Source organism: Sminthopsis crassicaudata, chromosome 1 (genome assembly GCF_048593235.1).
Source record: "Sminthopsis crassicaudata isolate SCR6 chromosome 1, ASM4859323v1, whole genome shotgun sequence".
NCBI lineage: Eukaryota > Metazoa > Chordata > Mammalia > Dasyuromorphia > Dasyuridae > Sminthopsis > Sminthopsis crassicaudata.
This window is the reverse complement of record NC_133617.1, coordinates 94,976,163-95,000,098: the sequence shown is the minus strand read 5'-3', so window position 1 is coordinate 95,000,098 and position 23,936 is coordinate 94,976,163. Positions and strand designations below refer to the sequence as shown.

General features: G+C 35.9%; 1 protein-coding gene across 4 annotated transcripts in view; it reads right to left on the bottom strand.

Moving 5' to 3' along the window:
- Positions 1 to 20,607: 20,607 nt before the first annotated feature.
- Positions 20,608 to 23,936, bottom strand: part of ZFAT (zinc finger and AT-hook domain containing) — a 299,993-nt gene continuing 296,664 nt past the window's right edge. For all 4 annotated transcript variants that reach the window (XM_074264927.1, XM_074264935.1, XM_074264944.1 and 1 more), the window contains one exon: positions 20,608 to 22,052. In XM_074264927.1, the coding sequence (XP_074121028.1) occupies positions 21,813 to 22,052 (240 nt within the window). In that variant the 3' untranslated portion in view covers positions 20,608 to 21,812. The remainder of the gene's footprint in view (positions 22,053 to 23,936) is intronic.

Below are 23,936 nucleotides of genomic sequence, written 5' to 3'. Positions count from 1 at the left end.
AATTCATGTGAGGTCATACATTTTAGTTCAAATAATAGATTTAAGAAATTCTGTTACAAACCAGCTTTTCTGAAAAATACTGGCAATTTGATGGCCCTGCCAGCTCAATTTAAGCCAACTGTGTTTAATAGAACAGCCAAAATGAGCTAATGTAATAATATTGAGAGGTATGTCTTCCAGAAATATAGAGGTTATAGATACTTTTCTGTTTTGGCTAAATTGAATCTGGAGTATTGCTTTAGGTAATGGGCACCACAGTTTAGGAATGAAATTAATATGCTAGAAAATGCCCAAAAGAAGGGAACTAGGAATCTGGAAGAGCTTCATATTATGTGAGAATTTATTGAAGAAGCTAGGGATATTTAGCCTGGAGAATAGAATGATTGCAGGGGAGGGGAATTGATAGCTACCTTCAAGTCTTTGAAGAGTTATCATATTAGAAAAAGAGAAAAGACACAGAAAAATTGCATAGAAGTAGACAAGTTGAAAAAAATGAAGCATTCTGGAGCCATTGCGTGAAGAGGCAAACATGTCTAGTGAGTCAATTAGAGAAGACAATATGGTGATTGGAATAGGACAGTTATGTTGGAATTAAAAAGATGTGGTTTTAGACCCTGCTTCAGTCATTTACTATCCCACCATGCCCCAGTTTTCCTATCTGTAAATTGAGGGTGGTTAGAATTGATCTCATCTAAGAGTCTTTCCAGCTCTACATCTATATCTCTATTATCTCAGTAGGTCTCATGAGCCTCACTGGGTTATGACTTAGGGCTGTAACTGATGTTTATCATGTAACTGAGTCGTCAGGGCAAGTTTGAATTCTATTTAAAATATTCTGATTAGGAAGATAGGACATTTTGTGAATTATTTTGGAAAGGCTTTAATCCATAAAATCCATAAAAGAGTAACTATTTAACATTTGCGATGAAAGAAGGATATTTATGTGCTTCTGGACTGTTAGGATAATTTTTGAGATAATGGGAAAACTGCTTATTTCTTTTTCCTGATTGGTGACCATACACTACTCTATGTTGTTGGGGGTAGGAAGAAAATTACTACACAAAAGGAAATGACAACCAGAACAACAACAACCACAAACAAACTGCTGCACATTTAGAATACAAAAACAGAATGCAATGATTCAGGAACATGTACTATTATGTAATTTGTGTCATTATAATTCCAGGCTGCATTCCTGACTCTCCTAGGCATGGATGATGATAGTTAAAGAGACTTCTTCACCCTCAAAACTGTCTCTACCTTGGACTTCACACTTTGGAAGTATGGGGATTAAAATTATCCATTTACAATAGACTGAGGCAGAGCTCTGAGTCAATGATACTTTATGGAAGGGTCCCTGGTTCTCTCTAATGAAGTGGAGCACAGACCTTCCTCCTGATCTGAGATGCTTCCTCCTTCCAGGAACCTATTTATATAGGGCAGATGTCCAGACATTCAAGAACAATTAGGCCAAATATAGAATAATTCCATTGATTGACATGTGATGCATAAGCTAAAATAAGCAAAATCATGTATCAGCACCGTAAATTGGGTGAAGTGAGGAATATCTCCACACAAGATGGACAGGCTTCTCCTTAGGTTGGGCTACCAGCTATCACAGTCAGTGACCTAAGTGGTCATATTGTTGGGGATTTCCAGGTTTATGGTGCGTGAGACCAGGCTCCGATGAAGTAAAAGAATTTACTCAATTTCAAAGTAAAAAGTAAAAGTTTATTTTAAGTCACTGAGAGATATCTCAGTGGACAAGAACCCCCAGATGGGATTAGAGAGTTCTGTCTGTTCTGCCGCCTTGGTACTAGCAGAGTACTTAGTTATATGATCAGAGTTAAGTCTTGAGGGCTTTTAAGACAATAGAGAGGTTTTGGGTTTGAATAGGCTTCAATAAAGTTATAGAAAGTTTGATTAGTGATAGTTCAAATCTATTGAAAGCTTAAGTGGTGATACTTAACATTAATTCAGTTCTATTGAAAGTTAAGTAGGAGTACTTAGCTTTAGTTCAGCTCTATAGAAAACTTGGGTAGTGTCAACTGAACTCTATAGAGAGGTTAATTAGTGGTACTTAACAGAGGTGGGGTCAGGCTTCTAGGTCGAGATAAGATAAAGTCAAGGTAACTTCTATGGTCTCCGACCTCAGTTTCCCTCATCAATATGATGATCATCTGTTCCTGTTAGACAACTGATTGGTCCAGAAGTACAAAAATATTTTTGGGACTTTCCATGTACTTGTCACCTCTGCCATAGTTTGATCACTATGACAAGGAAAATAAGGGTGAGGGACTAAAGGTCCCTCAAGTAAACTTCCTATAGTTAAACAAGTGAACTTAGAATCTTCAACTCCCAGATCTGGGATGAACTTTGATATGATTCTAGCAAATTTGTTTAATATTGATTTGTATAAAGTAGGGGCCCAAATGAGATATCTCTCTCAGAAATATCCCCTAGTTTCTCTCTCCATCTCTGTCTCTCTCTCTCTCTCTCTGTATCTCTGTCTCCATCTGTCTCCCTCCCTCTCTTTGTCTCTTTCTCTGTCTTTTTGTCTCTGTTTCTCTCTTCATCTCTCTGTGTGTCTTTCTCTTACTCTCTCTTTGAGAAGCTGGTTTATATGCCTAGTCTAACTGTGTCTTTGTTCTCCAGCTAAACATCTGATTCACTGGACTTTCCCTACCTTACCTCCACACAGGGTACCTTCATTTCTTCTCCCAATATTTATCAGGGTTTTTTTTTTTTTTTTAATATCTTGTCTTTCCCTATTAGAATATAAAGTTTTAGAGGACAAAGAGTGTCTTTCTTTCTACTTGCATCTGCCTTCTCAGCATTTAGCACAATGCCTGGCACTCAGTAAGCTCTTAATTTAGCTGATTTGCTTAATGGGAGATAAGACCCTCTATGGAGGTCTTCAAGAAAAGATTAAATTATAATGGAGATATTTTAGAGGGAATTTCTGTTTGTAGGATTGTACTAGTGATTTCTGAGGTCTCTTACAACTTTGATACTATGAGTTATAACTTAATGAGTTAGTAATTAAAAGATTGGATGTCAAAGACATGTTCTTACTGCATATCTACTTCTATATCTATCTATATACACATGTGTGTGTATGTATATATATATATATATATGTGTATATATATATATATATATATATACATATATATATATATATATATATATACATATATATATATATATATATATATATGTATGTATATAATTTATCAGACCTCATCAAAAGCATCCCTTCTCTAATATAGAACTCATGATTTTATATCTTCAATTGTGGTCCAGAAATCCAAACTCCATTCTCAGATATCACCATTTTAGCTAGTTTTTCAATTTATCAACTTATTTCCCTGCAACTGACAGAAATGAGAACAGCAATTGTGCCCCAATTTCTTTAATTTTATTGATGTCATCCTTCCTACAAAGAAAGTATTTCGAGGTTTCTTATGATTATAACATTTGTTCCAACATCAATCACAAAGAGTTAATTAATCATGCAGAATCATATCGAAGTGGGATCATGTAGAACAAAGTTATAGTATACACTTTTACTTTTAGATCTCAAAAGCATCATAGTGTCCATTGTGTTCATTTTTGCTGGAATTTTGCTAGGAAAACTGAGGTTTAAGGAGGATTTTCCAAAGTCCAAAGGGATGGTTGGAATGAAAGAGAAAGCTAGAGCCTGTAATGTTCTTCTTTAAAATATATTGTTTCCTGGGAGCAGGTTTCTCAAAGAGATGGAGGGGGGGCCTTCTGGGAGCAACCTTACTTTCAGTTCAGTTTCATTAATCACCTCAAATGCAGCCAGATATTAAAAGTCCAAATCCTTTATTGTCTCCTTCACTTGGGGCTTGGCTAGCTTTTCTGAAAGCCTTGCAGATCTTGGTTTCAGTGTTCTCTACTGGACAGCCTGCCACCACTTTTCTGTCTTCCTTCATTCTGCCCGACTGCCTTCTCTGGTTTGTGAATCTCTGGGAGTCAATCCTGGTTGAGGCTCCTAGCTTATATATGCTTTCTTAAAGGTGTGAATCTTGTAGAACTCTAATAAGTACTAAGTACATTAGTGAATTAGAGAACCGTTAAATATCATGCTAAATTAGATAACTGACTTAGCACCTTGCAAGAATCCTAACAAGAATCCAAGTATCCTAATTTAGTATCTCTGTCTCTCTCTCTCTTTCTTTCTCTGTCTCTCTGTCTCTGCTCTCTCCCCTTCACCCCCCACCCCTCTCGACCCTCCATCCATCTCTCCTTCTTTCTCTCACTAGAATATGTTTCTTAGTTGCAGATTTTGGTTGCAACCTAACATATAATTCCTATCTGATCAAGGCAGACTCTTCAGGGGCAGTTAAGTAATAATAATATGTTAGAACTTCTGCTGAAGAAGACCTGAGCTGGAATTTTCTCAGACACTTACTACCTATGAAATCCTGAGCAACTCACTCAACCTCAGTTTTCTTTTCTGTAAAATGGAAATAATAATAGCACTTACTTCATAGAGTGATTATGAAGTTCAAATTAGATCACTTGTAAAGCACTTAAAATATATAAATGCTGGGTTTTATTATTATTGTTACTATTTTGTTTGGCTAATGGGGATGGCCCCTAGTAGGAAAGACTTGGGTTCAAATACTAAAAATACCCTTTCACTTCACACTCCTTCAGGCCATGTCTGCTTAATGCAACACTATCATATCTCTTTGTTTTGTCTAGTTTGCAATACTTAGGAAGCCAAATATCCATTGCCTCCTTCAGCCCCATTGAAAGTGCAACCACTCTTATCTAATACAGAGCAGCCAAGCCTTAAATTGTTGGAGGTAAGGTGACAGTGATAGATTAGAATTTTAAAGTCAAATTTTGAAAAAAAAAAAAAAAAATCCCATTGTAACCATGACAGTCACTGAATCTACTTTTTAAAATGTACTTGAAAAATTTTGTAAGTGATGCGTGGTAAATGTGTTCCTTTCTCCTCCTCATTTTCTTCAGCAAAATATTAACCCAAGTAATTGCCTAATTGATTCCAAAAGTTTTCATGTTCATAACATCAAAATGTTATCATTTCCTGGCTGATGTTATTCCAAATATGACTTCAAGAACAAGTAGAGCGTGGATGTCATTTTGAAATTTTAAGGGGGGGGGGGGGGGAGAGAAGAAAACAACAACATACCCCTTACAAATTATAATTTTTTTCAGCATCAAAAGGCAGAACTTTGGAGGATGAAGTAATCATCTTTTCAAACAGCCAAGGAATGTTAAATAGTTATTAAAAGAAAAATTAATTTACTAAATTAGACCTGTAGACTCAGGATATAGAACAATCCCATTTTGCTCCAAATAAATGAAAGTAAAAGCCAGTTGTTAGGGCCCCTTAGTTTAAACAAAGGGGGAAGACCATATCATAATATTGAGCATATGTGAGGAAAGAAAGGATCTTTTGTAATTATGAATCATCCCTATAGCCTTCATAGTTTAAAAGGTTATTGTTGAAAAGGACCTGAGAGATCCTAGTCTATTCTAATCCCAATTCCATTTTTTAAAGAGTAAATCTGAGGCCCAGAGTATTAGGAATCATATTCAGTAGGCTATTTTCTATAATATTAATAATATGTTGTTATACTTTACAGACTGTCCTGAAAGTCAACTTTAAGATTTGCAAAGTGACTTCCCCATAACCCTTTCTCAATCCCTCTTAATTCTAATACCTTCCCTCTGTTGATTATTTTCTAGTTATCCTATCTATAGCTTGTTTATACATAGTAATATACATGTTGTTTTCATTATTATATTAGATAAATTAGATTATGAACTCCTTAAGGATAGGGACTGTTTCCCCTCCCTTTTTTTTGTCTTCATAGCTTAACCTATTGTCTGAGATATTGCAAAGTGTTTAATAAATGTTCATTGACTGAGCGGCATTCTCTACATCATTTGGCATTCATAATACTAAAGTGAGATAGATCATTTTGGTATTATTATCCTTATTTTATAAATGGAAGACTGAAGAGGTTGTCTTGACTATGATCACATAGCTAATAAGTAGTAGACCTAGAAATATGAACCCAATTCTATTCTGACTCCAAATTTAGCACTGAGACAGGTAGCCCAGGCATCATTCTTCCCAGTTTATATTTGGTCACATATATTGTCAAGGTCAAAGAAGTTTGAACCTAATTTTCTCACTCTAAGTCTACTATTCTTTTTTTTTTTAATCCATGATTATACTATTGTAGAGTTTCTTTTCTTTGCTTCAAGATATGAAGCAGGTCTTTTGATTCTCAACAAGGAGACTGAAGTATATGATCTCTAACATATTTCTCAGCTCTTAAATCTTATGATTCTATGAAATTAGCTCCCTTTCCCCAAATCTCTTGTGCTGCTTCATAAAATCTTGGGACTGGAGCAGCCTCAGAGGTCACCTAGTTCAGCCTGGAGTTGAATAGGAATCGCCACTATAATAATCATGATGGATATGTTACCCAACTCTGCTTGTAAATCTCTAATGAGAAAGAGCTTATGTGGCAACCTGTCCTACTTTTGTATAATTCCAGTGGATAGATCACCAGGCCTGGAGTCAGGAAGATTTATTTTCCTAAATCCAAATCTGGCTTCAGACACTTACTAGCTATGTGACCCCAGGCAAGTCATTTCACTCTCTTTGCCTCAGTTTCCTCATCTGTAAAATGAGCAAACCATTCCAGTATATTTGTCAAGAAAATCATAAATTGGGGTTATGAAGAGTCAGCTATGACTGGACAATCACTAAATAACTGACATTGTCATAAAAAATTTTTATTCTGACATTGAGCTAAAAATTTGCCTCTCTGCAATTTTTGCTCATTGCCCCTTCTATCCTTATGGGCAAATTCAATTAAAGACTTAAAAAGATTTCACGTCATGTCTCATCTTCCTCTTTCCCAGACTTTATGTCTTTCTCCCTTCCACTGAGTTTTGGTTGTTCATGATTTTTATCACTGCTAGTATCTCAATCACATTTCTCTAGATGAACTTCCAACTTTTTTCCTAAGATATGACACTCAGATCTGAGATTTATATGTGATTTGACTAGAACAGTGTATAAAACTGTATTTGAAATCAAAGACCCTCATCTCAAATTTTGATTCTGACTCAAAACAGGATGATGAGTTATAGTGATCATAATCAGAAGCTTACAAATTTATAGGGAGAGACCTTATAGACTGTATACATTCCTGTGGATTATGGAGTAGGGATCAAGAGATTCCCTGGAAAAGGATCTGGGGGATCTTTCCCTTTTTCTCTGGGCTCTTATGTCTTTGATTCCTTTAGTGGCTCAGCTTAGTGTCACATTTTAGTAATTATCACAATATTTCAAATTATATCTGTTAGAGTGATCTGTGATACTATACTACTGTAATTATTTTAGGATACCCTGAACCAATGTCCTTATAAGATGTAGAAGTTAACTGATTAATGTTGTATGTTCCAACTACTTCACCAACCATTCTCTATCTCTCTCCCTCTCCTTAGGTACCTCTGTTCCCTGAAACATAATACAAAAAATATTATATAAAGTCAGTTAATAAAATAGGGGCAGGATTTAAAAGGATTGACTCCAATTTTAAAAGAAGATTTACTGTGCATAAAATGCAATCAGACATCATTGTATAGTTCAGAAAAATCTTTCATGAAAGGAAGAATCCATCAATTCAGTAAAGTGCATTGTTATTTATTTTAAGAAATTACCACAATCACTCCAACCTTCAGTAACCATCACCCTGATCAGCTAGCAGCTCAACATTAAGGCAAGAACTTCCACCAGCAAATAGTTTATGACTCCCTAAAGGTTCAGATGATGGTTGGCATTTTATGTTTTAGCAATTAACTACTTTTAATTAAGGTGTATGTATCTTCCTGGTATACCATTCTGATCAGATATTTTGTCTTTTTGATGGATTTTTATTCACATTGTACCCACTAACCAAGGGTATCCTTACCTCCAAGAGTTTGTCCTGGATTTCCTCATTTTCTCTCTTCATTCTATTCTGCTCTGTGATATCATCAGTCCAAATGGATTCAAATATTATCATTCTGCTGATTTCTAGATCTACAGTCAACTCAATCTTTCACCTAAACTCTTTTCTGACATCTCCAAATGCCTATTGCATATCTCAAAACTTATACTGACTAGTACAGAGAAGACTTCTTGTAGAGGGCAGAACTTTGGAGAATACTTGAAACAAGGTGTTACTGTTAACTCAGTGGAATTGATGATTGTTCTCTAATTCACATATATACTTAGTACTTAGCACGGTGATGTAATGGTTCTCTAAATTCACTAATCTGTATGCTGTAATGATGTAATTACAATAAGGTATATAAGGGCTGAGAAGGACTGGAAGGGAGATATTCTATCTTTGACTGTCTTCCTGGTGGCTCTCCTGCCTCCTGCATTACAGGGAGACTGGGTCAGATTGTTACAGACACAGACTGTGAAGGAGACAATAAAGACTTTGAACTTTATTCCTGACTATTCTAGTGGTGATTATTCTGCTGAGACCAAGGCTGGTCCCAAGACCCTCCAGAAAGCTAGTCTGGACATTATAACTTCTAGATTAAAAAACACTTTGTATTTAGTTATCTGTATATATATTATGTATCCAAGTAGGATATCTTCTTGATAATGGGGCTTTCACTTTTGCCTTTGCTATCTCCAGTGTCTCACATAACAGTATCTTGTACACTGTATTAGAAATGGTAACTGTGTCAATGAAAGCTGATGAGAAAATTCTAGGGAGAATTTATAAAGAGGACAATGGAGCTCAGACAGAAGCTTGAGGATACTCATACAGAGTAAAATATCCAAGGTTTATGTCAAGGTTGAACTGATATCTCTCACATTCAAATATTCTTTTGATGAAAAAAGCATTTCTCTCTTCTCATATTTCTCATAGCAAGTAGCCTATGTTTCTTTTCCCTCACTTTTCTCATTTCCCCCTGATTTCATAGTTATTTGTCCCTCACATTAGTCAATCAGTAAAATCATTAATGAACAATTAAATGCTTACTATGCATTAGGCACTTTGCTTCATGCTGGGCAAAGAAAGATGAAATACAGTCCTTTCCTATCAGGGAAATTGTTAAGTTTGATAGCAGAACTTGCAATTTTTCTTTGTGTTTCAATGCATAGCAGGGTACCTTACTCATAGTAGGCAGTTAAGAAATGTTTGTTCAGCTCAAGTCAAATTAGAGGCATCAATGGTGTGTTCACAAGGTCTATGTACATTTAAAAATTTTTGTTTTGATATATAACTGAGCCTATAGGCATGAGAGATATAATCTGATAATAGCATTTAAGGGAAATTGGATTTTCTTTTCACACCTGATATTGATTCATGTGGGATATCAGTTACCTCTGAATCTCTAAAAGCTGTTTTCTGCTACAGGACTTGATCTAGGAGTGGATTGTAAATAGCTGGGTAATTTGATAAATTGCTGAGTGAAGATTTTGTTTATTCACTCCTGAGAATCTTCTCTCTGCTTAGAATTTTTTAAAAAAAATTACATTGTTATTATTTCCCAATGAAATATTTTAATTTTTTTAAACATTGCTATTATTTCATTGGGAAAAATAGCAATGTAAATTTTAAAAATTTTCCTTTAGCAAATAAAACACTACCACCTTTTTTTACAACAAAGACGTACAATAAGCAAAACAACCCAATACATTGACTATGTCTTGTCAGTGTTGTCCCATTCTATATCCAATGTCTACTAGACTTTGTGCACTACTACAAAGAAGGTACATTTTTTCACTGATCTGAAGCTACGATTGGGCACTGGGCACTGAACTTTGAGTATGGATTTTTTATATTACTTTGCAAAATCATTCTGATTCCACTTATTTCATTATATATAAGATTACACCAGCTTTCCCATGTTTCTATTCTTACTATGTATTTCAGTAGCTGACTTTGTTTTTTGTTAACTTTATCTTGTGGGTGACTATTTAAGGGAAACACATTGAGTGAGGCTTGCAAGGTATAATTGCATAACTACATAATTACATGACTACAACATGATTATGTCATGATCAATTCTGATGTTCATGGCTTCTTTCAACTGCAAGATGATTCAGGCCAATTCCAATGGTTTTGTGATGAAGAAAGCCATCTGCATCCAGAGGGAGGACTGTGGGTTCTGAGTGTGGATCACAACATAGTATTTGCCCCTTTTTTTCTTGTTTTTTGCTTGCTTTTTTTCTCCTTTATCATTTTTTTCCCTTTTTGATCTGATTTTTCTTGTTCAGCATGATTAATGTGGATATGTATATAGAAGAATTGCACATGCTTAACCCATATTGGATTACTTGCTGTCTAGAGTGGGGAATTGCGGGGAGAGGAGAGAGAAAAACTTTGAGCACAAGGTTTTGCAGGAGTGAATGTTGAAAACTATCTTTGCATGTATTTTGAAAATTAAAGGCTATCATTAAAGTTTAAAAAATTGATAAGCCTACCATCCATGCCTTATTCCAAATCATTGATTAAAAAACATTAGCCAAAACAGGATTTTGAGTACAAATATATTGAACAACTACTAGAATTCATTCTGAGTTGAAGTATGTCATAATGACACCTGATCAGTCATTTCTTAATATCCATTTAGCTAACCAATCTAGGAGCCTCTTCAAAAAGAAAGAAAAGAAAGTTAACTTGGCACGATGTATTCTTGATGAGGTCATGCTGGTCCTTTGTGATCCCTGATTTCTATTTGAGATACTCACTAAAAATCACTCTAATTTAAGCTTATTAATTTAAGAATCTACTCTCTTCCCTTGTGGAGGAATTTGGCTCTTCCCCAGTCCTGGGGAACCTTTCCAATTTCCCACATTTACAAAATAACCCCTTAAAATCCCCCCAAACTCCAAAGCTATCCTATTTAACAGCTCCCTTTGCATGCATTATAAATGAGGAAAATGACATTCAGAGAGGTGAAGTCACTTGTTCCAGGTCTCACAGATAGTAAACAGACAAGGTATGATCCCAGGATGCTAAGAGAGCTTTTGGACTAGATGGCTTCCATGTTCTCTTCTAACTTTAGATCTATGAATTACCCTATGGTCCTATGCATTTTGGTCCTGGTAATTCAAAATAATCTTTTTTGTTAAATTCCAATTCATATTTTCACTACTAAGTTTAATGACAACCCAACCCCCAGCCCCCATGAACCTATTCAGGATTTATCACTAGTAATATAGTTCATTCTTCAGACTCCACATCACATTTTGGGTGCATTTCTCCAACAAATATTTTACATTGTATTGTTTATATATTTGGAAGAAGGAATTGTGTCTTACCAAAGGTTTGTCTTTTCCTCAGTGCCTAGCATTGTGTCTGGTACATTATATATGTTTAATAAATGTTTATTGAAGGAATTATGAATAGCTAAAAATCTAAGTTCAAAAGTGAACAATGACTTTGCAAAGACAATGTTTCTTCTTATACTCAGTTCATTCATATTTAAATACCAGGATAATGTATTTATAATCATCTGTGAATTTTAATGCATCAGAAAAATGAAAAAGTCTTTGAAGTTTTTAGAATATCTTAATTGCACAAAGAGCAAGAGAAAATATAATGGGTTTATACTACAGGTGATGCTGTGTGATGGATTAATATTCCAAACCAAGATGCCATTTTTTTATTAGTCACTATATCTAGTCTTTAAGAAGCTCAGCATTCAGGATTTAAACAGCACCCTGCAGCCAACTCAGGCTTTGTAGCTACTGAAAAAATGAATAATTTTTACTTAGCTATTGAAAACTTCTTGGATTATTTTTGTTCCCAAAGTTCTAATAAAATTTTATTTAAAAAAGGTTTAAGAATATCAGAATTCAGGGGAGGAAAACTTAGATTAATAAGTGCATTGATTTAAAGAATGCACACTGAGGAAACTCCCTCAAACAATGAAAATTAGCAGTTATTATGCAATTTATAATCTTAAGGAATTGTTTTAGTATACTGAGAATTCATTTCAATTTGGGGGAGGGAGGCATAGATTAATAATTGCATTGGTTTAAAAAGTACATGCTAAGGAAGCTTCCTCAAACAATGCAAGTCAACAACTATTATACAATTTATAATCTTAAGGAATTGCTTCAGTACACTAAGAATTCATTTGGTTTGTCTAGCATCACAAATTCAATATGTGTCAGTGGCAGGATTTGACCCCAAGTTAGCCTAAATCTTTGGCTGGTTCATCAGCTACAATTCACTGTCCATCAACTCAGTCTCCACAGTCAACCAATCAACTAACCAATCATTAGTACTCTGCTAGGAGCTAGAGAGAGATATAAAGAAAAAATAATAATAATGAATCCCTGACTTTAAGGAAGTAGTATTCTATTAGGGAAAACAACATGGACACAGATGAGTATATATTATACATATATGTATATATACTGTGTATATTAAACACAGAAAATAGCATTTGAAGAAACAATAGAGGCTGGAGGAACTAGGGAGTTTAGAAAAACCTCTGTTTAGGAGATCGTATTGGAAAAAGATATCAGATTCTTAGAGTTAAGGCACCTTTTAACTATGAGTGGCAATCCATGCTGTTGTTCAGTTGTGCCCAATTCTTTGTGATCCCAATTGGGATTTTCTTGGCAGAGATACTGGAGTGATTTGCTATTTCCTTCTCCAGCTCATTTTATATCTGGGGGAACTGAGACAAACAGGATGAAGTTACTTGTCCATGCAAAAGCACAGACAAAATAAATGGCTTCTACATACATATATTTTAAGGTATAAAAAGATCCCATCATTTAGGGAATGACCAAACAAGTTGCAGTATGTGATGTAATGGAATATTATTAAGCTATAAGAAAGGATTTTGTGCTATAAGGATGATTTCAGAAAAATCTGGACTTGAAACAATGCAGAGTGAAGGAAGCAGAATCAGAAACACTATACACAGTAACAGCAATATTTTCATATAAACAGCTGTGAATGACCTACTATGCTCAGCAATACAATGACCTAAAACAGTCCCAAAGGACTCAAAGTGAAAAATGCTGTCTCCAGAGAAAGAATAAAATCTGAATACAGAACAAAACATTTTCTCTCCCTCTCCCTCTCCCTCCCTTCTTCTCTCCCTTCCCCTTCCTCACCCCTCTCTCTTCCTCTCCCTCTCCCACCTTCCTAGTTCTTTCTTTAGTTTATTTCTCTCAACATTTGTTTGGAATGGAATTTCTCTTTGTATCTCTTGCTGTTGCATTTTGTTGGTGATATATAAAAATACTGAGGATTTATGTGGATTTATTTTGTATCTTGCCACTTTGCTAAAATTCTGAATTATTTCTAATAGCTTTTTAGCAGAGTCTTTGGGGTTCTCTAAGTATACCATCATGTCATCTGCAAAGAGTGATAGTTTGATTTCCTCATTTCCTACTCTAATTCCTTGAATCTCTTTTTCGGCTCTTATTGCCGAGGCTAGCATTTCTAGTACTATATTGAATAGTAACGGTGATAGTGGGCAACCTTGTTTCACTCCTGATCTTACTTGGAAAGGTTGCAGTTTATTTCTATTGCATATTATGCTTACTGACGGTCGTAAATATATGCTCCTGATTATTCTAAGGAATAGTCCATTTATTCCTATACTCTCAAGAGTTTTTAGTAGGAATGGATGTTGGATTTTGTCAAATGCTTTTTCTGCATCTATTGAAATGATCATATGATTTTTATTAATTTGATTATTAATATGGTCAATTATACTAATAGTTTTCCTAATATTAAACCAGCCCTGCATTCCTAGTATAAATCCTACTTGATCATAGTGTATTATCCTGGGGATGATTTTCTGAAGTCTTTTTGCTAATATCTTATTTAAGATTTTAGCATCAATATTCATTAAGGAAATTGGTCTATAATTTTCTTTCTCAGTTTTCGATCGGCCTGGTTTAGGTATCAGTACCATGTCTGTGTCATAAAAAGAGTTTGGTAGGACTCCTTCATCCCCTATTTTTTTCAAATAGTTTATATAACATTGGGACTAATTGTTCTTTAAATGTTTGGTAGAATTCACATGTAAATCCATCTGGTCCTGGGGATTTTTTCCTGGGGAGTTGATTAATAGCTTGTTCTATTTCTTTTTCTGAAATGGGACTATTTAAGCAATTTATCTCCTCCTCTGTTAATCTAGAAAGCCTATATTTTTGGAGGAAGTCATCCATTTCACTTAAGTTATCAAATTTATTGGCATAAAGTTGGGCAAAGTAACTCCTTATTATTTCTCTAATTTCCTCTTAATTGGTGGAAAGATCCCCCTTTTCATTTGTAAGACTAACAATTTGATTTTCCTCTTTCTTTTTTCTGATCAGATTTACCAAAGGTTTATCTATTTTATTGGCTTTTTCATAAAACCAACTCTTGGTTTTATTTATTAATTCAATAGTTTTTTTTTTTACTTTTAATATTATTGATTTCTCCTTTTAATTTTTGTATTTCAAGTTTAATTTTTGGTTGGGGGTTTTTAATTTGGTCTTTTTCTAGCTTTTTAAGTTGCAGGCCCAATTTGTTAATCTTCTCTTTCTCTATTTTCTTCAAATAAGCCTCTAAAAATATAAAATTTCTCCTTATTACTGCTTTAGTTGCATCCCACAGATTTTGATATGATGTCTCATCATTGTCATTATCTTGGGTGAAATTATTAATTGTTTCTATAATTTGCTGTTTCACCCAGTCATTCTTTAAGATGAGATTATTCAGTTTCCAATTACTTTTTGGTCTATTTACCCCTAACTTTTTACTGAATATAGCTTTTATTGCATTGTGATCTGAGAAGAAGGCATTTATTATTTCTGCCTTCCTACATTTAATTTTGAGATCTTTATGTCCTAATATATGGTCAATTTTTGTATAGGATCCATGAACTTCTGAGAAGAAAGTAAATTCCTTTCTATTGCCATTCAGTTTTCTCCAAAGGTCTATCATACCTAGTTTTTCTAATGTTCTATTTACTTTTTTAATTTCTTTCTTGTTTGTTTTGTGGTTTGATTTGTCTAAATCTGACAGTGCAAGGTTGAGATCTCCCACTATTATAGTTTTACTGTCTATTTCTTCTTGCAACTCTCTTAACTTTTCCTTTAGAAAGTTAGATGCTATACCACTTGGTGCATATATGGTTAGTATTGATATGGCTTCATTATTTATGCTACCTTTCAGCAGGATATAGTTTCCTTCCTTATCTCTTTTAACGAGATCTACTTCTGCTTTTGCTTGATCTGAGATAAGGATAGCTACCCCTGCTTTTTTGGCTTTACCTGAAGCATAATAGATTCTGCTCCAACCTTTTACCTTTACTCTGTATGTATCTCCCTGCTTCAAGTGTGTTTCCTGTAAACAACATATTGTAGGGTTCTGACTTTTGATCCAGTCTGCTATCTGTCTCCGTTTGATGGGAGCGTTCATCCCATTCACATTTACAATTAAAATTACTAATTCTGTATTTCCTGCCATCATATTATCCCCAGATAATGCTTTTTCCCTTGACCCCCCTGAACCCCTTCCCCAATATTTAATTTATAGACCCCACTTGTGATGCGCAGCCCTCCCTTTTTTTAGTATCCCTCCCCCCTCCCTCCAAGTCCCTTCCCTTATTCCCCTTTTCCTTTTCCCTTTTTCTCTCCCCCCTTTTAATGAGGTGAGAGAGACTTCTCTGAAAAACAAATATGTCAATTATTTACTCTTTGAGCCTCTTCTGATGAGAGTAAGATTCACACAATGTTTCTCCCCCTCTCTAAATTCCCTCAAATATGGTATATTTTCTATAACTCTTCCTGGGATGTAGTTTCCCTCTTTTTATCACTCCTTCCCCTTTTTCTGATACTACCCCCTTCCCTTTACTACACCCCCCCTTTTTTTTTATATCAGTAAAATCAAATTATCCATGCAGACTTTCTATATATCCACAACAGAGATACAGTTCTCAAGGGTTCTGTGTACCTTTTTCTGTTTCTCTTCAGTCTTGTGGATGTACATCAAATTTTTTGTTTAAGTCTGTTTTTTTTTTTTCTTAGAAACATATGGAATTCCTCTATTTCTTTGAATGACCATCTTCTTCCATGGAAAAAAATGCTAAACTTAGCTGGATAGTTTATTCTTGCTTGCAATCCTTGATCTTTTGCCTTTTGGAATATCAGGTTCCAGGCCCTTCTATCTTTTAATGTGGAGGCAGCCAGATCTTGAGTGACCCTTATTGTAGCACCTTGGTATTTAAATTGTTTATTTCTAGCTGCTTGCAAGATTTTCTCCTTTGTGTGGTAATTCTGCAGTTTAGCCACAATATTCCGTGGTGTTCTTTTTTTAGGGTCTATTTCAGAAGGAGTTCGATGAATTCTTTCGACGTCTGTTTTCCCTTCTGTTTCTGTTATCTCTGGACAGTTCTCTTTGATGATTTCGTGTAAAATAGAATCTAGGCTCTTTTTTTGGTCATAGTTTTCGGGAAGTCCAATGATCCGCAGATTATCTCTCCTAGATCTATTTTCCAGGTCTATTGATTTTCCCAGTAAGTAATTGATATTATTCTCCAGCTTTTCTTTTTTTTTTTTTTTTTGTTTGTTTTTTTTGACTGATTCTTGGGTTCTCAATGAATCATTCATTTCTATTTGTTCCATCCTGAATTTTAAGGAGTTATTTTTTTCATTCACAGTTTTTAGTACTTTTTGTATATGCCTGATTGAGTTTTTAAATGAATTATTTTGCTCTATTGAATTTTTTTCCATTTCCCTAATTTTTTTTAGAGAATTATTTTTTTTCCCAATTCAGAAATCCTACTTTCTTGAGATTTTTTTATCTTTTCCAATTCAGAAATCCTACTTTCCTGTGATTTTTTTACCTTTTCTAATTCACAAATTTTGTTTCCCTGAATCTCCTGTGAATTATTTTTCCAACTCCAATTTCAGAATGTTGTTATTCTCTATCATAGCTTCTCTTTCCTTTCCCCATTTTTCTTCAAACTCTCAACTTTTTAATAGTCTCTTCAAGGAGAGAGTTATGTGATGGGGGGCAGGAATCGTTCCCCTTTAGGCTGTTATCTGCTGACTCTCTGCTGTTAACTTCCTCGGGGTAGGATACCTGCTCTTTCTCTGTGTAGAAAGTATCAATCGTTTTTCTTTGCTTTTTGCTCATATTTAAAAAATCTTTTGGGGTCTGTCTCTGGGGTAGGAAATTATTTATTTATTTCTTTACCAGCTTCCTCCCAGACAGGATGGATGCAGTGGCTCCTGCGCCTAAGCTAAGAGAGAGCTCTGGGAGAGAGTTCCCCACCCCTCCCTGGAAGTGCCTCAGAGGTGATTAGCACTGCTGTGTCCTAGCGGCTTCCCTGAGGTTTAAGACTGAACAGTAAAGGCGACACAAAGCCCAGCCAATGCGTCCCGTGGGGCGTGGATGTCAGCAGCAGGTTACGTGAAAAGCCCCTGCGCTCAAACTGGAGGTGTCTGCCAGAAACCATGGTCCCTATTTCAAAGGTTCCGCTTCTCTGGGACTTCCAGGGCTGAGTTCCACAGCCTCCTGCCAAGCCAGGCACTGTGTGTTACCTTGGGCCATGTCCGCCCGCTTCTCAATCTTTTAACTACCTCCAGGTGAAAGCCCGGACAGCCTATGTCGGCCACACCCACAGTGCCAAGATCTGCTGAATCACTCCTGGATTGGGGTGGTTCTGGTATCTGGCTTATATTTTAAAGTGGCTTTGATTTCTCTTCTGAACTGTTGTTTTATAAGCAGAGAAGAGCTAACAGCCTGTGCCAGATTCCCCTATCTCAGAGGCTTCTAAGATCCCAGAGCCCTCCCCAGCGCGATTGGCGCAGCGTGCCAGCACCCAACCATCTGTGCTGGCCTTTCTTCTTCCTCCCCAGCGACTGACCTTTTCTGTTGAAACTCCAGATTCTCTTCAGCTGGTAAGTCATGCTTCCAGTCCTTGTGGTTTCTATCAGTCCAGCGCTACTTTTGAGGCTGATTTAACTAATTGGTAATGAGGGAAGAAGGGAGCTCACAGAATCGTGTGTCTTCTCCCCCCCCCCCCTTTCTTTAGTTTATTTCACAAAATAACCAATATGTTTTACATGATTACATATGTATAACTTATATTAGATTGCTTACATCTCAGGAAAGAAAGAGGGAAGAGAGAGGGGAGGATTTGGGACTCAGATTAAAAAAAAACTGCAAAAAATTGTTTTCACATGTAATTGAAGAAAAATAAAATGTTACATGAAAAATATAAAAAAATGATCTTTGATTCTTAAAGCCTGGAAAAAGTTAGTGCTTTAATTATTACTACTTTACAGTTGAACGCCTGGAAATTACTCAAATGTTAAATAACTAGGATAGTCATATAACCAGTAAATTACTGAGGCTGAACATTAAATGACAGTATGATCCCTGATATATTCGATCCAAAAGTCTGCCTTTGATATGGACATTACAGTATATCCACCTTTCAAAGTCCAGCATAAATGCCATCTATATGAAACATTGCACTAGATGATCCTCATATACTTCTCTTTCTTTGTTTCTGTTGAAAGAGACAGAGACAGAGAGAAAAGAAGAAAGGAGGAGGAGGAGCAGGAAGAAGTGAAAGAGGAGGAAGAAGAAGATGAGGAGGAGAGAGGAGGAGGAAGAAAAAGAGGAGGAGGAAGAGGAGAAAGAGGAGGAGGACAAGGAGGAGGAGGAAGAGAGAGAGGAGGAGGAGGACAAGGAGGAGAGAAGGAGGGAGGAAGGAACTAAAACAGAGACAGATAAATAAAATAAATTTCAGTGGTTTGCTTCTAGGCAAACATAAAATCCTTTGTCTGGCATTCCAAAATACTCATAACCTGAACCTCCCCTCCCCACCTTGCCATAGCCCCTATCTTTCCAGTTTTCTTCCACCTTTATCCCTCCATGCATTCTGGGATCCAGTAACACTGGCTTTCTTGATGTTCTTTGAACAAAATATTTTATTTTTCAACTCTGGACATTTTTCCTGGATATCTTCTATACTTGGGAAATTTCTGTCTTCATCTCTGCTTTCTATTTTCCCAACTTCCTGCAAGTTCCCACTGAAATAATTTCTGTAAGAAGCTTTTCCTGGTGTCCTTTAATTCTAATGTCTCCCCCTTCTGGTCAACATCAATTTATCTCATATATAACTTACATGTTATTTCTTTCCTCTCAGAATCTCCTTCCTTTTCTTTAAAATTTTATATTTATTTTTGTCTTGATGTATCCTAGATTTCTCTCTGTGCTCTTTTGTCACCTCTACCAGAAACCCATGTATTGCAACAAAGAATTTTTGTTAATATAGAAAAAGAGAAAGATAATTCAACAAACTGATTATGACATTGAAAAAAAATCTGACAATCATTTTTTGAGAATCCATTTCAAGAAAGGGTTTCACTTCCATCTGCCAAAGAGCTATCAGCATTTAGTAGCAGAGTAATTGTTAGGTTTTGCATCAGGAGACCAGGTTCATGTAACAGCTCCTCCATTTACTGTTTGACTCTGAGCAAGTCCCTGAGCATTCCTAGTCTCACTTACATCATTAAAATGGCCATAATAAAAATAGAAGTATTTTTTGTGGAGTGAAATGAGGTGGGGATGGCGAAGGAATAGATATGAACCATATCTTGATACATAAAGGATCTGTGATATCTAATGTCAGGAACACCAGATTTCATCAAAACAGATGGCAATTCATCTATGACTTGATAGTAGATATATCCTAAGGAGAAATTAAGTAACTTGCTCTAAATCACAAACCTAGAAATAGCTTCAGAGACCAGATCATCTTGACTTCAAGCCCAGTACTCTCTACCACTGCATGCTTCTTCTGTAACTTTAGAGTTTGTTTGTCTTTTCCCAATGAGTTTATATTAAGACTATGATTGTCACACTTTTTAAATTCTAATGTCTCCCCCTTCTGGTTAACATCAAGCCACAAATTTAAGAATGATAATCATGAACAATTCATATTACTACAAATGGAAGAATGATTAGTAACTATTATTAAACTGAATGAGAAAAAATTATAGAATTTTAAAATGAGAAGGGAATTTGGGCATTATTTAGTGAAGTCCCTAAACCTTGTGCATCTCCATTGTGTGAATGGGTTGGCTACTTCTGCATCTGGTCACATGTCCCATTTCATCGTGCTTGTCTACTTGCAAACCTCACAGGTAAAAATCAACAAAAAAAGAGCCAAGATTTGGATTTGGTATCTAGTGCCATGACTTACCAGTGTATGACTCCGACCTGGGTATTTATGATCACAGGTCTAAAGCTGAAAGGCACTTTCTAAATCTAATCTAAATCTAAATCAATTATTTAATAGTTGAAGAAATTGAGACCAAAAGACATTAAATGACTTGGAACAAGGCTGCACAGGTATTCAGTAGAAAAGCTAGTATTTGAACCCAAGTATTTTTGCTTAAAATTCAGTGCTCTTTCCATTATACCATATGCTTCATTTTCCTTAGTTGATCTCTAAGGTCTGTAATTATGCTGTGATGTTCCAGCTGTCAAAAATATGGATCTGAATTTGAGTTTGATTAAGCAATAAAGCATAACAAAGTCTTTGTACAGTCAATTTATTGTTGTTTTCAAATAAAGTGTTAGAGAAAGGTGCATTTTTATTCCTTTGGAGGTAGCAAATAATGTACCGGGCACAAGGAACTAGAAAGAAAGATTACAAACCTAAAAAAAAAACAAAAAACAAAAAAACAAACAAACAAACAAAAATACCAATAAATCTGAATTGTTTAATAGAAATAAAATAATAGTGAATTGCTTTTCAAGTATCTGGGAAATGGATAAGTACCACTTGCATTTGATGCTAAAATCTAAGACTCTGGGATCATAAAATATAAAATTGAAGCTACCATGATTTAAATGAGAAACAGGAAAATACCCAGAAAAATATTTATCCACTTACATTTCTTTCCTGATTTACCCTTCTCACCACCACTGCTGCTACTAGCTAGGAGCTCTAAAGGTGTATTTAAAAGAAGGGAGAAAGAGGAAAGAAGCAAGATAATTTCAAGAAGAAGAAGAAATAGAAAAAAACACTTGTAAGTGTGAAAGGTTGGTTAATTCTGCTCTATTTTGCTCTATTTACTTGCTAAAAATGTCTGATCTGCTTGAGTTGAGCTGGAACTTTATGGATAAAATAGGAACATTCCCTCCCTCATCCCATTCCCCCTTCCCTTCAATGAGGCTCTTCAAAATTCATCTTCTGTCTATAAGGTCACTTTGTCTTAATATTGTGGTTTTTCTCTCCACAGGAGAATCTTCTCTTTGATAAATCTGGAGAGAAAATGGGTTTATTACACAGGGATCTACCATCTGGCTGAAGAGTTATTTGGAGATTATGGGCAGGTTCTGATTTGGGTTGAAAGTTTTCTGTTAAAATATATCTCATAATAAAAATGAGCATTTTGTTCCCTTTTCTGTGGCACAGAGGGGAAATGGGTATTGGCATAAGTCTTTTTAGAAGCAAGCTATACAAGGTAAAGGGTAAGCAGCTGCCCAGAGAGGCAGATGGATCACTAATTCATCAACAGTCAGACTAGTTTCTAGTAGTACCATGTAGGAAATGCTGGTGCAGGAGGGGATAAAGGAGGTGGAAAATGTTGCAAGTGCTGAGCGATTTTCTGTATCTGCATCCACCAGGGACCCACGAGAGGCACTGTCATGTGACTTGCTGGCTCGTCACCCCCCTAGGCTTCCAGGTAAAATGGGAGGTCTCCATTGGCCCTAAATGGGTGAGTCCCTGGTTCTCTAGATGTCCTGGGCTGGATGCTCTATAGTCTGTTCTTCCACCGGTTGCAGGGCCTCCTGCACATAGACGATGAACTCAGAGGCTTCTCCCCCCTGGGTATAGACAGTCACTGTCTCAATTCCTTCCACGTCATCAGCAGACACGACCAGGTGATGTTGCTCAGCCAGCTCCACCGAGGCTTGCTGGAGAGTCTCCTGTATCATCACTGTGTGGTTGGTGCTCTGCTCCTCCTCAGTCACCTAGAAGTGAAAGCACAAGGTCATAAGGGATCGAGCTGGGTAATGGGGGGGGTGGGATGAGAACCTACTGAAGGCAAAAACACAGAGAAATCCCCAGGATGTGATGTTTTCCAACCCAGAGCAGCCAAGGTCCCTCCTGATCATTCATTATCCTTCCTGTTAGCCGTGTGCAGTTTATCAAAGGTGTCTTTATTTGGGTAGTTCCTTTATTTGTGAGAAGATCAATACCACCCCAGAGAGATCCATAGACTCCCTTTCAAGGAATGATTATACTTAGGAGTCAATCAACTATAATGCCTCAGACACCTTGAGCAGAAGAAATGTGTGTGTGAAACAGCTGACAAAGGGCCAGGGAGGCCGTGTTCCCAACCATAACAAGAGGGGATGAAAGGAAAGGCCTCTGTGCATCATGAGCAAGCCCAAAGGCAGAAGGTACAAACAACTCAATACAGAGTCCGGTTCTGCAATGTTCATTAGCAGCATTTGGTCTCTGTTCAGTCATTCCACATACATTCATTAAGCACCTATATGTGTAAAACACTTTAAAAGGAAACTGGGATATTTAGATAAGTATGATTCCTATTAGATAGGCTAATAGGCTTGAAAAGGAAAATGACAAATGTTGAAGGGAATATAAGAAAAATGGACATTAATGTATTCTTGGTGGAATTATAAATTGGTTCAACCATTCTGGAGAGCAATTTCTTGCTATGCCCAAAAGGCTATAAAGTCATGCAGACCTTTTGAGTGATAATATCACTACCAGGACTGTATCCCAAAAGAGATTAACTAAAAAGGGAAAACAGCTTACATGTACAAAAATATTTATATTAGCTTTTTTCTCAGGGCAAAGAAATGAAAAATGACAGGATGCCCATCAATTGGGGGAGGAGTGAATAAATTGTGGTATGTAATTTTGATGGAATACTATAAGAAATGATGAGCAGGATGCTCTGAGAAAACCCTGGAAAGTCTTTCATGAGCTCTGCAAAGTGAAATATTGTATACATAGTAATAGCAAAGTTGTGGGATGACTGGATGATCAGCTGTAAATGATTTCGCTATTCTCAGCTATACAATGATCCACAACTACTCTGAAGGACTTATGATGAAAAATTCTATCCATATCCAGAAAAAGAACTGATTGTGTCTGAATACAGATGGAAGCATACTTTTTTTAAACTTTATTTTTCTTGAGGGCTTTTTTAGGGGGAATCTATGTCTTTTTTTCACAACATGACTTTTATGGAAATGTTTTGCATAACTTCATATGTCCCTTCTCAGTGGAGGAGAGGGGCAATGGAAAGAGGAAGGGCAAAAATCTGGAACTCATAGTTTTAAAAACAAATATTTGAAACTTTTACATATAACAGGAGAAAAATAAAATATTAAATAAAAAAAACACAAATCTACTTTAGAAACAGATACGGCATGATTTTTGACTTTGGAAGCTTATTATTATGAAACTTATAGTTAAATAAGCTTAAATAGCAAAAAATGGAGAAGGGGTTTCCTCAGATGATAACAAAAGAAATGATTAAAACACTAAGAAAAAAATTTAAAGAGGAATTGGGAGTATTTCCCTGGAGAAGAGAACATATTTAAAATAAATGAGGAGGCCAATTCTTTGTCATTTTTACTGAAAGAATAATAAGCTTAAGCTACAGCAGAAAGGATTTGAGTTGCTGGTAGTGAACTGAATTGAACATGGCAAAATGGACACATATTATTAAAATATGCTGATGAAAAAGAATACAGCATCACTTTTTCTGGGCTTTTAAAAGAATTACTGATGTCAGAGGGATCTCAAAAGGTCACCTGTTCCTTCCAGGCAAGATCACTCAAGCTATTAAAGCTAAGCAAAGAGCTACCCTAGATTTAAAA